General features: G+C 37.1%; 1 protein-coding gene and 1 non-coding gene across 2 annotated transcripts; both read left to right on the top strand.

The window, feature by feature from the left end:
* The first annotated feature begins 10,056 nt into the window (after positions 1-10,056).
* Positions 10,057-14,159, top strand: LOC118212446 (cytochrome b ascorbate-dependent protein 3-like). The gene is made up of 6 exons (XM_035390310.1): positions 10,057-10,349; positions 11,483-11,681; positions 12,026-12,234; positions 12,551-12,705; positions 13,027-13,192; positions 13,589-14,159. Exons 2-6 carry the CDS (start codon positions 11,495-11,497, stop codon positions 13,601-13,603), a joined length of 732 nt encoding a protein of 243 aa, XP_035246201.1. The 5' UTR covers positions 10,057-10,349; positions 11,483-11,494; the 3' UTR covers positions 13,604-14,159.
* Positions 14,160-15,061: 902 nt separating this feature from the next.
* trnaa-ugc lies at positions 15,062-15,133 on the top strand. Its single transcript has one exon. It is a non-coding gene; the product is annotated as a tRNA-Ala (tRNA).
* The last annotated feature ends 429 nt before the right edge of the window (positions 15,134-15,562 follow it).

Below are 15,562 nucleotides of genomic sequence, written 5' to 3'. Positions count from 1 at the left end.
GTACTTCCAGCGCTACAAAATTGCATACAAGGTGCAAAGCAATTACTAGGATAAAACACTTGGAGGATATGAGGAGTGTGCCAGTTTGGGAAAACATCAAAACCCGATTAAGGACATTCCAACACAATCTTTTAACACTGAGTTTTATGAAGGCATATTTCATAATTAGACATGCCATACAGTCACAATGGAATAAAGGGTCACATAGTTAATTATTTGTTGTCCTCATTCAGACCAACAAATATTATTGAATGGTTGTGTTTATAAACGCATAAGCCTGATGTGAAACCACTCCACGTACCTGTATCTGTATACCTCCTCAAATCTTTTTTTTTTTCAAAATATTTTTTGGTGTGGTCCTATTCACACTGTTCCTCCTTTTGGTAGAAGCCCTGGCCTTCTGTCTCTTTTCTAACAGTGCTGAGGCAGGGTTTCAGTTGTCTGAACACTGGAGTGGAGGAGGGTCAGTAACATACAGTACTGTGTAGCAGGGGGCTGCTGTCTCTCTTTGGAGCATGCCATGAACAGGTGCACTGGGATTAAGGAGGTTGAAGTGGCCGGCGCCAACTCCGATTCCCAGGCAACCCTATTCCACTCGTTCAGCTCCGTTTGTGAAAGGACTTCACTGATGTTCCCTTCCTCATATCTATTCAGATTAAAATTTGGTTGGATTTTATGGAGTTGTTGTCACTGAATTTGTAGTGATGAAAGTAATCAGCATTTCATTAAAATCATAGCTACATGTGTGAAGACATCCTTGCAGTACTGATGAAAAGTGAAGTATGTGTGTAATTATGTTATGTTATATATATATATATGTATTAGTCTGACAGTACAGACCAGATCAGAGAACCCCAGCATCAAACCTACACCCAATCGGAGCACTACAGTACTCATCATTATTAGTGTGGCTCTTGTTTCTAGGGGGAAAAAATAAACAATGCACATCAGTACACAGGCTTCCTTCGTCATTCCTAAAGTATTTAACAAAATCACCAAATTAATATCCGAGGGTTTTAACAAATGAACTGTTTTAGCACCTCAAAGCAGCTGTTCATGTAGCACATCTTTTGTATTAAGTGTTAATGAAAGACCATTGTATTGAATGTTTTGAGAAACATGTTGGGACATGTCCCATCTTTTTGATAACAATCAATGGTAAACTGTTTTGAAAGCTCCTGCAGTTAAATAGTCATAATCTTGGCAGTCTGTCAATAATTCACCTTCCTTCCTGGTAGGTATGTGTCTCAAGCAGCCATTTAAATGTGCTTTTGCTTGCTGTAACATTTTTCTCCTATACTAGCCTGTAGATGAGTAGATATATGTTGCCTTCTCTTATTATTTTTGGAGGTTGTACTGTATACTCTGTATGCATTTGTTCAATAAGGACTTTTAAGTACTGGAGAGTTTGAAGTGTCTGTGAAACGTGGAGTACTTGGAGGAGCTAATTTTTTTAATTTATTTTGGTGGTGTGATGGTGTGCTTTATACATTCATCATAAGCAATACACCCTTGATTCTGGCTGATGAAGGAGACCTCTGCAGACACACATTTTCAGTACCTGGAATGATGCTGCTCATTTAGTAGGGAGTTTGTATTTCATCCCTCAGAGTGGTAAATGGTACCATCCCATCTTATCCAAAACTCTGTTCCTCTTGTAAGACTCGGTTTATGGAATTTAAATTGAGTTCCTCTCCCGTTTCAAGTTTTGAAATGCCTTCTTTAGTCAGACCAAGTTATAATTGTGTTACTGTTTCAAATGTGTGTTTTTGCCTGCTGATCTTGTGGTTGTCTCATCTCTGCAAGACCAATGGCATGATTCTGTTTTTTAAACAAATTATTTATGTGAGCTGATGAGTCTTTTGGTGTTCAAGAGAGGACATCTGCATTTACAATTCATCATCCTTACTTTGTGGATTTGTTTCTTTTACAATTTCCACAGAACTATCAATTTACTGCACAGTTGACCCACAGTCTCCCCAGTTATGCATAAGTCCCACACAGGGATGGTGTGTTTTTTTCACTTCCACATCCAAATTATGACTTGATCCCTTTATTTTCCCATCAATATAATAGAAATGGCTATTCTTCTCTTCCTCCACAGAATTGTGAGAAACTGTGTCAAATGATGTGGGTTGGTCCTCATTGAGCTCTGCTCTTTTCAGGATTTTGTCCTCATTTTGCATACTCCATGCTACAGTTCCCTCTTGTGGCCCAAAATGGTCTAACTGTGGTTGTCCAGTCTTTGTTTCCATGAACTCTTTTCCTCCTGAGTTATCAACGGTGTTTTCATTGTGTGATTCCTCTGTCCCACTTGTTTTCTCTGAATACTTTTTCTCAGGTTTGTTGCCCTTTCCATCCTTGGAAGGATCTCTACCATGACTGCACTCTTTATTGTTATCAAATGATATTAAATTATCATCATCCCCCAAGCTCGCTGTTCTACTGTCATCTTCCTTTGTTTCATGTTTGGTCTGTTCACCTTCTCCATTTTTATCTTGGTCCAGAGTTTCTGTTTTTTGTTTACGTTCCAAATTTGTACCAGTGTACTCATGATTTTCTGTTGGAGGTGCCTTTCCAGTGTTGTTGTAATTATGCAATTGCAGTGCAGAAATCCTTTCTAAACCTTGTCTTAAGCCAGCTGCCATGCGATTAATTAAACCCACAGAATTGTGTCCTTCTGAGATAGAATTGATTTTATTTGTTTTAACATCTTCATTTAGGACCCCATCTGAATCTTGATTTTTATCAGATGCAGTAATTTCTTTAATCGTGGTAAAACCGTTTTTGCCAATGTCTTTCATTGGTAGATTCTCACTCCCAAGTGTAAGGAGCTCCCTGTGGGCTGTGGTATTCATATGGGATGTAGGGTTATAATCTATTACTTGCATTTTAGTACTTCCATCTGCCTCTTTTTTAGTTAAAGTTACTAATGTTGAGTCTTCCTCTTTAAGAGACTTTGCAATGTCTTGGTATGGTATGGCAGCCAACTCTTGATTTAGTTCTTTCATGTGCCTGCCTTTGTCGTCCCAAAGTGTATTTTTTGGAGTTGCCTTCTCCTTATCATCAGGAGTCATGCCTACTTCAGAAGTTGTGGGATTAAGTTTGTGATTTACTTTGTTCATAAAATAAATTTGTTGATATTCTTTGTTTATGTCTTCACTGTTTTCAGGTTCTGGCATTTCTTGAAGCGTTGTAATTTCAGGTTCTAGCTTGTCTTCTTTAATTTCATCCTTTTCAAAAAATTCTTTACTTAATGAATCGTCAACTGATTTATTTTTAATCAGAAGTTTTAGCCATTCTATTGGATGAATGATGTCAGGTTCTTGTTTTTTGTCTGACTCACCATTTTTGTATATGTGTTTTATTTGCGTATCTGTATATGTATCTTTGTTTTCCTCATTCTCAGGTTGTTGTATTTCTATAAGTGGCAGGGAATACACATCTCCTTTTACTTCAATATGATTTGTCAGCATAGTTTCTATTGTTCCTTTATCTTCTGCTCCCTGCTCTGCTTTTATTATTGTTTTCCAATGGTAGATTTTTTCAGCGTCATTTTTAGGTTTAATGCTGTCTTCTAAAGCTGTTGAATTAAGTAGTTTCTCTTCTGATTGCATTTTGCTGTTTTCTTCTTTTGTTGGTCGATTTTCCTTGATTATTCCTTCGTCATTTTGAAGTTTTTTACTTTTTTCAAGGAGTAAAATATTCATTTCTTGATTTTCTTCAATGACTGAATTTTCTTTCATTTTTAAAGTTTCAATATCTGTCTCTTCATCATCCTCAAAGGGTAACATTTCCCTGAGTGTGTAATATGGTATTGGATAGTCTCCTTTGTTATATCTATTGTTATCTAGCTTGTCCTTTGATCTTTGTGAATATCCTTTAGCTGACTGCTCATAAGTCACATGTTTTGGTCTTTCTTTAATTATCATTGTGTTGGGTTTGTTATATCTTTTTGGGGAATAATTTGATTCTCTGTCAGTCTCACCCTGGTTTTCCTGGATAGAAGGTTTCATGTTTGCTTCTATAAAATTGGAGAAAAATATCACAGGCCTGGCAGTCACATATTTTTCTGTCAGAATCTGTGCAAGTTGCTCAATTTTTATTGATTTCCACTCATTTCCTTTCTGGTGTTTTTGTAAAAGGGCACCTTCAAATGTTTTACTACCACTCTTACAATGGTAGACAGTCCAGGAGATCCTGGGGATATCGGGCTGTTTTGCCAGGTCTTCAATGTTCGAGCTAGTGTCATCTGAAAGAGCTACTCCGCTAATTATGTAGGTTACGGCACTGTCTTGTGGGTTTGCTTTCCTTGTTATGAAGCTTTTTTCCTTCTTTGTCATGGCACGTATATCCTAAGCAAAAAAAGAGATATGGTATTTGAGTAAATATTTCAGTTACACCACAGATCACTGAACAAAGGGTTACGTAAAACCTTTTAAAAATATAACTGCTTTAATATTAAAGAATTAATTTAGTTGTTTAAATTAATTAAATACAGTATGTTTCAATTATGATATTTAGAAGTAATGGATATTATTGAAACATATATAAGAATAATTAAGGTGAATGCTTGAAGGTTTAAGAATTGTGCATTCAGTGGAGAATATCATAATCTTGATAATGAATTTTTTCCAAAAGAACACATTATTTGCAGTTAAACTTCAATGTATTTTTTCCTCATATAAAGAACCATTGCATTGCATGATTACTGACATTTTTTTTTCCATCTGTGCCTACGATAACACAAAAAGATGAGTTTAACTAAAAAAATCATCTTAGACTTGACTTTTCTCAAATTTGCCACCTGTGGCTTTAATTACAATTAAACAAATTATTGGAAGTCTATCCAATCATTTTGCAAAGTGGGAGGTGAAGGGATGGGAGAGAGGTGGAGGGGTAATTAAGGCAAATCAAGTTATTTTTAAACCACAGAAGCCTAACACATTTAGCCAGCAGTACATGTACAATAGGCACTACAGTTGCAAGAAATATGACAAAGTAAAAGCAGTTTAGGCTTAGATGTGTCTTGCCAAGCAAAGATATTGTGGCAATAATGTTATTCCCTGTGAGAAATTGCAAAGAAGCTTAAGATTTCCAGGTGCAGCATTGAGTACACACTCTGCAGGGTCCAACTGATGGACAGTAATGTTAATGGGAGAAGATCAAGGGGCAGAAGACAAATATATTTTGTTGTGTAAGACCAAGATTCACTTCCATCAGAATGATGGCAAGAACAAAGTGTGGAGACCAATGGGAACCGCCCAAGATCTAAAACCTAAGGCTTAACTTATGTCTCTGACTGTTTTTCTTATTTCTCAGCCTCATAATGGCTTCCTTGACATTCATTGGTGCAATTCTGGTCCTCATGTGGACAAACAGGCAGTAACACATTCCAAAGGCAATCAAAAGGCTAAAATCAAAACTACTGAAAACTCTTGTATGCCTGCACTAAGGAAGCAATTAAACACACCTGACTAAATAAAAACCATCTGTGATGCAATTTGTCCCAAACATTATGATGCCCTGAAATTGGGGGGAATGTTTATAAAAATGCTGTCATTTCGACACAGTGAAACCAAAATACAAAACATAAAATTACCCTTAAATAAAAGCTGAGAATGTGCACTTTAACCACATGTCAATTGTTTGATTACAAATTTGAAATAGTGCAGTAGCCAAAAATATATGTATGAAAAAAATATATAAACAACCAAGCTTACCATTGGACCAATGTACCACTCATTGATTCTGCTTGCAAAATCCTTATTGGAATAACTGGCCCTCCATTCCATGTGGATACTGTACGCCCAGTAAATCGGTATATTCCTGTTTTTACTGAGCACAGACACGTAAATACAAGCACTTTCGAAGCACTGGCAGATGTGATCCATAGGAATTTCCGTTTCAGCTAAACCATTTGGTTCTTTTCCTTTGAAGAATATCTTATTGCAGGAACTCATGTCTGAGAATTCATTGAGCCATTGCCCTACCCCCCCACTCAGCACTAAAGGGGGGAAGGTAGCAATAGAGAAAACTAGCCACCACGGTCTCATGATACCTGTGGACCAACGATCAAGTGGTGTAGGCACAAAGAGACTACATTGAGTCCTTATCTTTGTTTAATGTTCGCCCTTTAACTTTGAATACACACACACATTGCATCTGAGGTAATTGTGATAATAATTGTCTATTCACAGGCTATGACAGTATTAGGATATAGAATACAAGGTATTTGTTCTGAATTCATATTTCTTTTCTTTGTGAGATTAAAATGTCATTTTATAGATCTATTCTTGTACAAGGTTCGCTGAGGTCATTCACACAGATAAAAAAGTTACTACCTTATCTGTGTAAATGGAGATTTGCATCCTTATAAATGGCTTGCAGCTTTCACTTTGTGAAAGAGGACTGTTATGTACCTTTCATAATAAGTTGTTTAAGCCATGCATAATGTTTTTTTAATGCTTTGGCATCCATGTATTGTAAAATGGTGCCAGCTAGGCATGGCATATAATATGGGGGCATTGCTCCCAGTGCCCCAAGTGTAGTTGTAATTTTTTTAATTTCAAAAGGAATGTCTGAACTGAATGTCTGCCTGTTAGGTGAGGAGATGAATCCCCTAAAAAGCCGCTCAGACATTAATTTAGAAATAATTCATTTAGACGATAATTACAAACCTACACCAGATACAATGTCATTATACACACTTTGTTAGTGGAAAAACGACTTTTAACAGCACACACACCTTTGACTATTGCTCCAAGTCCAGTAAGCTGTTTTAGCGTTTTATTGGAAGTGTGTGCATGAATCCATCCAGTAGGTGTGTTCACATTTGCATGTTCCCCATTCGCTCTGTATAGTATGTCTGGTTGCTTTGAATTTATATTGCAAATATACGTATGAGTATATTCCTTTAGGCACATATTTCCAGCTTGGTACTAAAGGTAAGCACAATGCTATTCCATTGAAGTATCCCTTCTGTTCATTTTAAGAATTAAAAAACAATGTACATGCAAATAGTTTATACATTTAGTGTTATATGTCTTACTGATAATTATTAGTTAAAAACAGTATTATGTCCTGGGAAAGTATATGCTGGCAGTATTTCTGTTACTTTATGAAATGTTCAGCCTCACAATTAAATGGATATGATCTGGATTACAATTATTTTTTAAATTATTTTTTTTTTAATTCTTTAACCAGACATTTTGTACCTAATAACCATAATGGTGTGTATCATTAATGTCCTAATGAAGGAAATGACCTGAGAAATCTGATAATGTGACAAACTGAAACATTCTTTGGAAGTAATCAATTATAAAAAGAATAAGACATAAAACAAAATAAACAAAACAAAAAAAACATAATGTGTTCAGAACTTGAATTGTGTTTCAGGTCACATTGAATCTAACGACAGCAACACCATGGGAAACACAAGTGGCAAAAGACAGTTGTGCAACTATAGCAAAAGGAACATCCGTGCTTTTCTCTCTGATGACAAGCAGGTCCTTGAGGACTTCCTGCGAGTCACACAACCAACGGAAAGCACACAGCAGCCTAACACTAGCAAAAGGTTCATTTTCAGAAAAGATGTGAAGTTTACTCGTGTGCTAACCGGAGACATTAAAGACTTTGACTCAGAGAATCCACAATACATTTCTATCTTCGTGGAAGATGACGATGAAGAAAATGTCTGTGCCCACAAAATTTGCCTGAACATGAACATAGCTCTTCCTTTGTCTATTGTTTTATACGATATCTAGTAGACACTGTTCCATCACCAAAACAGCCGATTGTGCTAGGTATGTTTGAAAGGTTCCAATGTAAAATGTATTATCAGGAAGTGTGTTGTTTTTAATCGTTTTAACACTTGAGAGGGGACTCTATAAATATAGTAGGATATTCATGGGTTCAATGGAAACAATAGTATGTCTTAAAATGTTGGTGTTCAAATTTTCAGGATTAAAAATAGTAATTATTTCTTGTTAATTTCACTCATTTGTTTTCATTTTTTACTCAGTCTATTGGTTATAAATATAACTATGCTCTGAAATAATCTGATTTGATTCAATTTCTTAAGCTCACTTTTAGTACATATGTTTGACAGTCTCATCATTTTATGAAATCAATTATGTTAGTTTTCGTTTTGATTTCAGTGAAAATGTGCACTGTAGTTCTGAACTAACATTCCTCTCTTACGTTTAGAGAAGAAATGATTTAATTAATTAAATAAAATACATTTGTATTATGGGCAGCATGGCACGCCTCACAGCAAGAAGGTCGAGGGTTGGGATCCAGGCTTGGGCCTTTCTATGTGGTTAGCATGTTCTCCCTGTGCCCGCATTGGTTTCCTCCCATATTCCAAAGATATGCAGGTAGGCTAACTGGAGATTCTAAAATTGCCCATAGGCATGAGTGTGTGAGTGAATGGTGCGTGTGTCCTGCAATAGATGGGCTGTATATTGGCGGCCTGCAATAGATTGGTGTATTTCTGCCTCTCGCCCAATGCACGCTGGGATAGGTTCCAGCAGCCCCCTGCAGGGCTCCACAGTGCTCCCATTTTAGGAGCATTTGCTCCTGAAAATTGACATTTGCTAACTGGAAAAATGATTTAGGAGCACATCTACTAATTTAGATGCATTAGTGTGCTCCTAAATTTTTCAACTTGGGAGCCCCTGTGCCCCTTAGATAAACTGTTTGCGTAGAGACCTGCCCTGTGACCCTGACCAGGAATAAGTGGGTATAGATAACGAATGGATGGTTGGACATTTGTATTATGTAAAAGCAGTTGAGCATGATTATCACAAGCAGTCACATCTGAAATGTAAATCAGCAGAACTAATGTCAATGTAATAGGACAGAATTATTATTTTTTAAAGTAATATTAATACAGCTAGGAAATAGTTTATAGAATATATCGGATGTTTACCATATTTTATCATACAAGCAAGCAACAAATAAATAAATAAATAAAAAACTTAACAGCACAACAGGCTACTGTATGAAATTAAACATGGATTTTGTCACAGGGACAGCCTTAACAAATCCAAGGCATGCAAGCACAGATATACTAAAGAATTTCAATGACTTGTTTAGGCTTGACCAGGTAATTACAGTATATAATCTGGAGTTTTATTTACATGCACAAAAGGATCTACTCAAGTTCAATTCAGTGCTAAATACAGATTTTATTAATATTGTATTAAAGTCATGTTGATTGTTTAGTTCATGCTTGTGTCCTCTGTATGTTCTTGTTGCCTGTTCCCTGTGACGGACTAGCCTGCCGTGGAGTTCCATGTGAATTGAGAGACGTGCTAGAAGCACAGTGTGGCATTTGTTATGCTGCAAGGGCTGCATGACTCATTACAAACCAGGCAAGATGGCTTGACAAAGACAAATTCATTTTTGTTGACGTTAGAAAAAAGGGCAAGACATACATACACAGGCCCAGCTATTAATGTGACTGTGCTGTTCTGGGCCAATGAAGAAGTTGAGACAAGCTCTGCTGAATTGGATTTGTACCTGGACCTAGGTATAGTGCTTGCATGAAAAAATTAAAAAAGGTACAAAAAGCTTGCGAAGTAAATGAAATATGGAAATATGGAATGCATAGCTGAAATGCTGCACATTATGCAATTCTAGCTTGGTGATACAGACTCCTCCAGGTCCAATGCAAGTACAATATGTATTTTGCACTAATTAGAACTGGATAAAATATAATTATACTCATTATGTTGCAGTTTATAATACATCATTTATCACAGTTTGAAAATGTGGGGTATTGTTTTGTATTAACAAGGTTGTTATTATTGTATTATTTAGTCAATAATAATAGGTTCAGCAACAAGGTTGTATTGTCCCAGGAGGATTGTTTAATGCTGGGTGGGTAACGGCTCCCATTCCCAAATTAGCCATGTCACACCGACATGTGGCTCAGAGAAAAAGAGGAAGCAGACTGCTGCTGTATCTCCCTTACAGTTATCAGCCTCATCTGTAGCTGCTGGGCACTGTGTCAAGCTGAACATTGACACATACGTAGCAAGTTCACACTTAACTACTGTAACGCAGCCGTCATTAGGGCTACCAACAGTGGAGACCAACTGTGGATTAAAACAGCTCATGTAAATTCATAAAAGAATGGAATCAAACAGAAAAGAAATCATTTGAAAAGAACACCAAAGAGAGGAGGGAAAAATTGTGAGCCTAAAATAGCAGCAGACACCATGAGGAGGAAAGGAGATTGAAAACAAGGATACTTGATAAACAGTGAAGTCTTCTAAAGGAAAGAGCGAAGCCGTCTAAACAAGACTGTGTGAAGATTCACGTGATAGAAACAGGGTGTCAGGGTGAGTGTAAACAATGTTTACTTTCTCTCTCTGAAGGACAGTTTTTTTAAAATAGAATTTACATTCCACTGTTAGTTATTCAGTTTATTCACGCTCACTGATCCTTTTCGCTGAAGATTGTTGTTCTGTGAAGTGATTTATTTAAGTCTCAAATGTCTGGAATTTTTTAGAAACCCACTGAAGCTCAATACATGTTTCTTTGTGCTAGGATGCCAATTTTTTCTTTTTGTATTTGCATCAGACAAATAAACAATATAAATTTACATAGCATTGCTTAGAAAGATGGCTCTAGAAATTATTATTTCTTTTGTTTGTTTTGGCAGATTCTCTGCCTTTGATCTTCAGTGGGACTGTAAAGTATACTGATTGCATGTAACAATGACAAGAATGATAATCAAAAATAACAACATAACAACAATCCCATTAATACTACTAATAACAATAAGAACAATAGTAATTATTATTAATTTAAAGCATTAATAATGAAAAAGCTTTGAGATGACTATTCACTTTAGCTCTGGCAAGCAGCACATTGTGTGGTCAAATATATATTTAAGCAATAGCTCATGACAGGCCGTGGTATATGGTTATTATATCACAGCTAAGGGGCAACAACGCCCCTTAGCTGTGATATAATAACCATATACCACGGTCTGAAGTGAGCTATTGCTTTTATAAAACGGTCACCAAGTATGGCAATATGAAAGTAATAGACATACTCCAATTTAAACAATTTTAACGTTTTTTTTTTCTTTCTCAGATGCGGAGTGATACTGAATTGTGCAAAGGAATTAGACGTCATAGCCATGTTATATGGTTAATATACTACGGCTATGAACCAATCAGATTTCTTGATTTGAGATTCCCGTTTTAAATTATTATTTAAATTATTATTATTATTACTATTATTGTTATTATTTATTTCTGACATTTGGTGAAGAAGTGTAGCTCTGTTTTGATCCTCTGTTAGTGTGAATGAAATTTGCCAGCGCCAACCAGTTTTTATAGACTGTACCTCTTTTTTTTTTTTACTCTGGTCTGCATTTACGTTTAAATGCCAGAAAGCTTTTCTTTTCTTTTCCCAGTGGTTTCCCAGTGCGTAATGTAGTTTTGTTTTTCTCATTCTCTCACAGAGTGCTTAAACGATGAAGCCAGTGGTGCACTTCTATGTAACATATTTGCTCTGCCTGATCTTCGGAGTCATCTGTGTGATATGTGTGGTACATTGGAACTCCAAGTGGCGGGGGGGCTTTGCCTGGGATGGTTCTGCTCTTCAGTTCAACTGCCATCCAGTAATGATGGTGACAGGGCTGGTGGTTCTCTATGGAAATGGTAGGTGACAGAACAGGGGTATGAACATATCTTGGCCAAGGTCAAGATATCATTCAGAGCAGCAAAATGGAAATGCACCCATCAACATCAAAAGATTTTTTGGTGTTCATAATGTTTACGTTGGGAAGAGCTATTCAGGGCAAAATATTTGTAAAAATAATTTTTTTTGTTCCCCGAACTCCAGTGGGTATTGTGTATTGAATCAAAAAGATGGCAAGGCTTTTCAGATGCTTGACAGTTGTTAATTAGTAGAGGTGATCTTATGAGGCAGTTGTGCACCTTGGTACGGGCTCTCTCCCTGAGTGAATGACCATGCACCTTGATTCTCTCTGTCTGTGCCATAGCTGCAGTGTTATATCGAATTCCCTGGACCTGGGCTCAGGAGAAGCAGTCCTGGAAACTACTGCATGCTGCTTTGTTGTTCTTCGCAATGATAATGTGTATCCTGGGTCTCTGTGCCGCCTTCAACTTCCACAACACAAACCACATCCCAAACCTGTACTCACTGCACAGTTGGGTGGGCATCTCCACTGCAACCCTCTTCATTTTGCAGGTATATTTATTCATACACATACATACGTACGCATGTACGCACACACACACACACACACACACCACACACTCACTCGCTCGCACGCACTGCGCGCACGCACTGCGCGCACGCACACACACACACACACACACAAACACACACACACACACACGCACACGTACACACACACACACATACACACACAAAGATCTAAAATATTTACTTCACCAGATACAATATAAAATAATGTATTCTTAAAGCACATAAATACTATATAAAACAATATATTTCTAAAGCACATCAAGTATTTCCCCACTCTCCTTGCATGGATTTTCAGTGGCTGCTGGGTCTGGCCATCTTCATACTCCCATGCTCCCCAGCGGCTTGCCGCAAGCTTCTGAAGCCTGTGCACATCTGGATGGGCAGCATGATTTTTATCATGGCCATCGCATCCTGCCTCACCGGCATCAATGAGAAGCTCATCTTCATTTCGTAAGGGTCCGGTTACCTCTACCTCGCAATAATTTTTATGTTAGCTGCATATCCCAACAGACAATCTTTGAGTTCATGGGTTCTTTTCTAATTAATTTTGCTCAGCATATTTTGTGCATTTTTAGCCGTCCAACAGACGCCCTATTTACAGTCCTGCAAAAAGATTTTAAACAAAAACGTTTTGTAACAAAAAAACATCTATTTTAAAGTCAGTCAAAAAGCTCCTGCCATACAATTTACAACCATTTAGGAGTCTATTTGTTCAAATGCATAGATTAGGTAAAGCCATGAGTCAATATAACCTTCTGGTTCTCCATCCAGTCAAGGAAAGACCAACGCAACACAGCGCTATTCTGCGCTGCCTTCAGAAGCTGTATTTGCCAATACGCTGGGAGTGTTGATCACAGCCTTTGGACTGTTAGTCCTGAAAATCCTGTTCAGTCAGAGATGGCAGCGGCCAGAGGACGATTGCAATGAAAACACTCCAGTAAGTAGCAGCATGCCTAAATGGGTATGAATGAATCTCTACACAAACGAACATGGCACCTTTGTGTGAATCTAGAATGTGCATACCGCTATTGGACATGAAAAACATTAAAATTAAGATTTTTTCCATGAATATAGTTACTCTGTTATTCATTTATAACTGTAAGGTTGAAATAAGAGTGTAATCCGATTATATTTATATACCTTCATTTGTTTATACATAACTTCATATTTAGCCTATATAAGTCTTCGAGTCCCAAAAACAAGGAAACTGAACTCATTTTGCATGTTTTTAGTTTATTTACTACTTACTACTTTATTTTATCTTAATAGCAAAACAAAGCTATGATGTGTTTTATGGGTTTTATTTTGAGCTTTGATTTGTCCTCATTTCCAGCTACTACCTCCATAGCGGTCTTGAAGATAGGACACACAGCGACTGCATAATTACACTGAAAGGAAACCAAAAATAAAGAAGGACCTGTAACCAGTAACAAACATCTTGTGTATATTTGGGACAAGTAACAGAAACCAATCAAGTATTTATTTATTTTTTAATCACTGCTCTCCAATAACATTCTGTTTACCATTGTTTAAACATTGTTTAATGTTCAGAGATATTGAAACAATGTGCTGTCTGATATCAAATAATTATCTCTCAAGGGCTCTGAGGACCAAGATGCTGTGTCAATAAGCGGCAATAATAAATCTGCAAGGACAAACCGTGGCAATAGCCTAATAAATCTGTAAGGACAAACTTCACAAGTGACACGTTTTAATCAGAAATGATTTCCCAGTTGATTTACCAAGCAATTAACTACAGGCTTAAAAGTTTTAAAAGATGGTAAAAGACGCTGATGTCCTCATAAATCTTAAAATGGACCCTGTAAACTACCAGGACAGCAAGGAAGTTTTGTGCTTGCTCCACCATTGTTGTATTTCTTGGCCACTCTCTTGGCTTTTTCATGTGTGTATCAGGTGTGCTAAAAACGAAGTACCGACAATTTAAGATGAGCGAAGCAAGAATATCTTTCTTTTCTATACTTTTTTTTTTCCAACTCTGCATATCTTGCTATCTTGTCAGTTAACGACTACAACATTCTTGCAACATGGAGTTTCTCTGGCCCTCCAGGACTCCTGCTATAACCTGGGAAGGTTGCTCCACCATTGCGAGATGAAGTTGCATGTTTTATTAGAAACGTGCACTTAGCTACAAGTGCAATAGATTATTTTAACTAATAAAATCAATTTAAATCAATATTTTGTCTCAAATTATTGTTCAGTTTCATTCATAAGAAAATTGTCCATGTAAGCAGGATAATCCACTTCCATTTAGCATCGGGGGTTCTTCCCCAGTGCATTGCTGGTAATTATTTTTCGACAGCAGACCACTGTCACTGCAAAACCTGTTGCCCTCTGAAAAAACGATCGCCGTCCACTTCCGGTCAGTTCCAATCAACCCCTTAAGCACCTGAAAAATCTGATGGAGAAACGAATGGCTTTTTCTACAAACGAAGGGGTTTGCAGTCATATTTTCAACCCAGTTATAGCCTACCCACTATATATATACAAGAATATGACACGACTCGATAACGAAGTTATGAAAAATATCTTCGCATTCGTCAGTAGCCTATTTCTATTCTGATTATCTAAGCATTCATTTGGCTAATACCAACGAGGCGGATATAAATTACGGAGGCCTATGTCTTGAAGGATATAGGACTATTTAGAATGACACACTTCAGATTTGGGGATCAATCGAAAGACACCGCGTGTTTTCATTTGCTTTATTTTATTTTTTACTTTTTTATTAGTTATTTTTATTTTACTAATACGACAAGAGCCTACATTTTGAAACTTGTTCCATCAAGGGGATGTAGCTCAGTGGTAGAGCGCATGCTTTGCATGTATGAGGCCCCGGGTTCAATCCCCGGCATCTCCATGGTTTGGTATTTTGGAAGTTAAGGTTACTTTTGGGCTTTTAATGTCTTCGTGTGTGTTTTTTTATTTGCGTTATCCGCGTAATCATATTTGTACATGGGCCAAACGTTTATGTCGAAGAAGATAGAACTGTAGCCCATATGAAAAACTTTAGAGCTTACGCTTGGTGATATCACTAATGTAGCTTTGTCCTCCAAATTTCTTTCTAGTTGTTATATTTCTAGCGTATAATTTAAAAACGAACAAATGTGCACCCAATGCGGGGCTAGATATACCTAATTTCCACACTAATATAGGATGTCCAATCGCAACCTCGTTCATGGACGAACCCGTCTGCACGGAACACAAAATCTAGGACTGTCGTTAAAAATATTGATATCAAAATGAGAAGTTACAACAAGCATTATTGACTGTACAGCTTACAAGCTCT

Source organism: Anguilla anguilla, chromosome 14 (assembly GCF_013347855.1).
Source record: "Anguilla anguilla isolate fAngAng1 chromosome 14, fAngAng1.pri, whole genome shotgun sequence".
Classification (NCBI taxonomy): Eukaryota; Metazoa; Chordata; class Actinopteri; order Anguilliformes; family Anguillidae; genus Anguilla; species Anguilla anguilla.
Note: the sequence above shows the minus strand (reverse complement) of the source record. Positions and strands in the feature narration are given on the sequence as shown.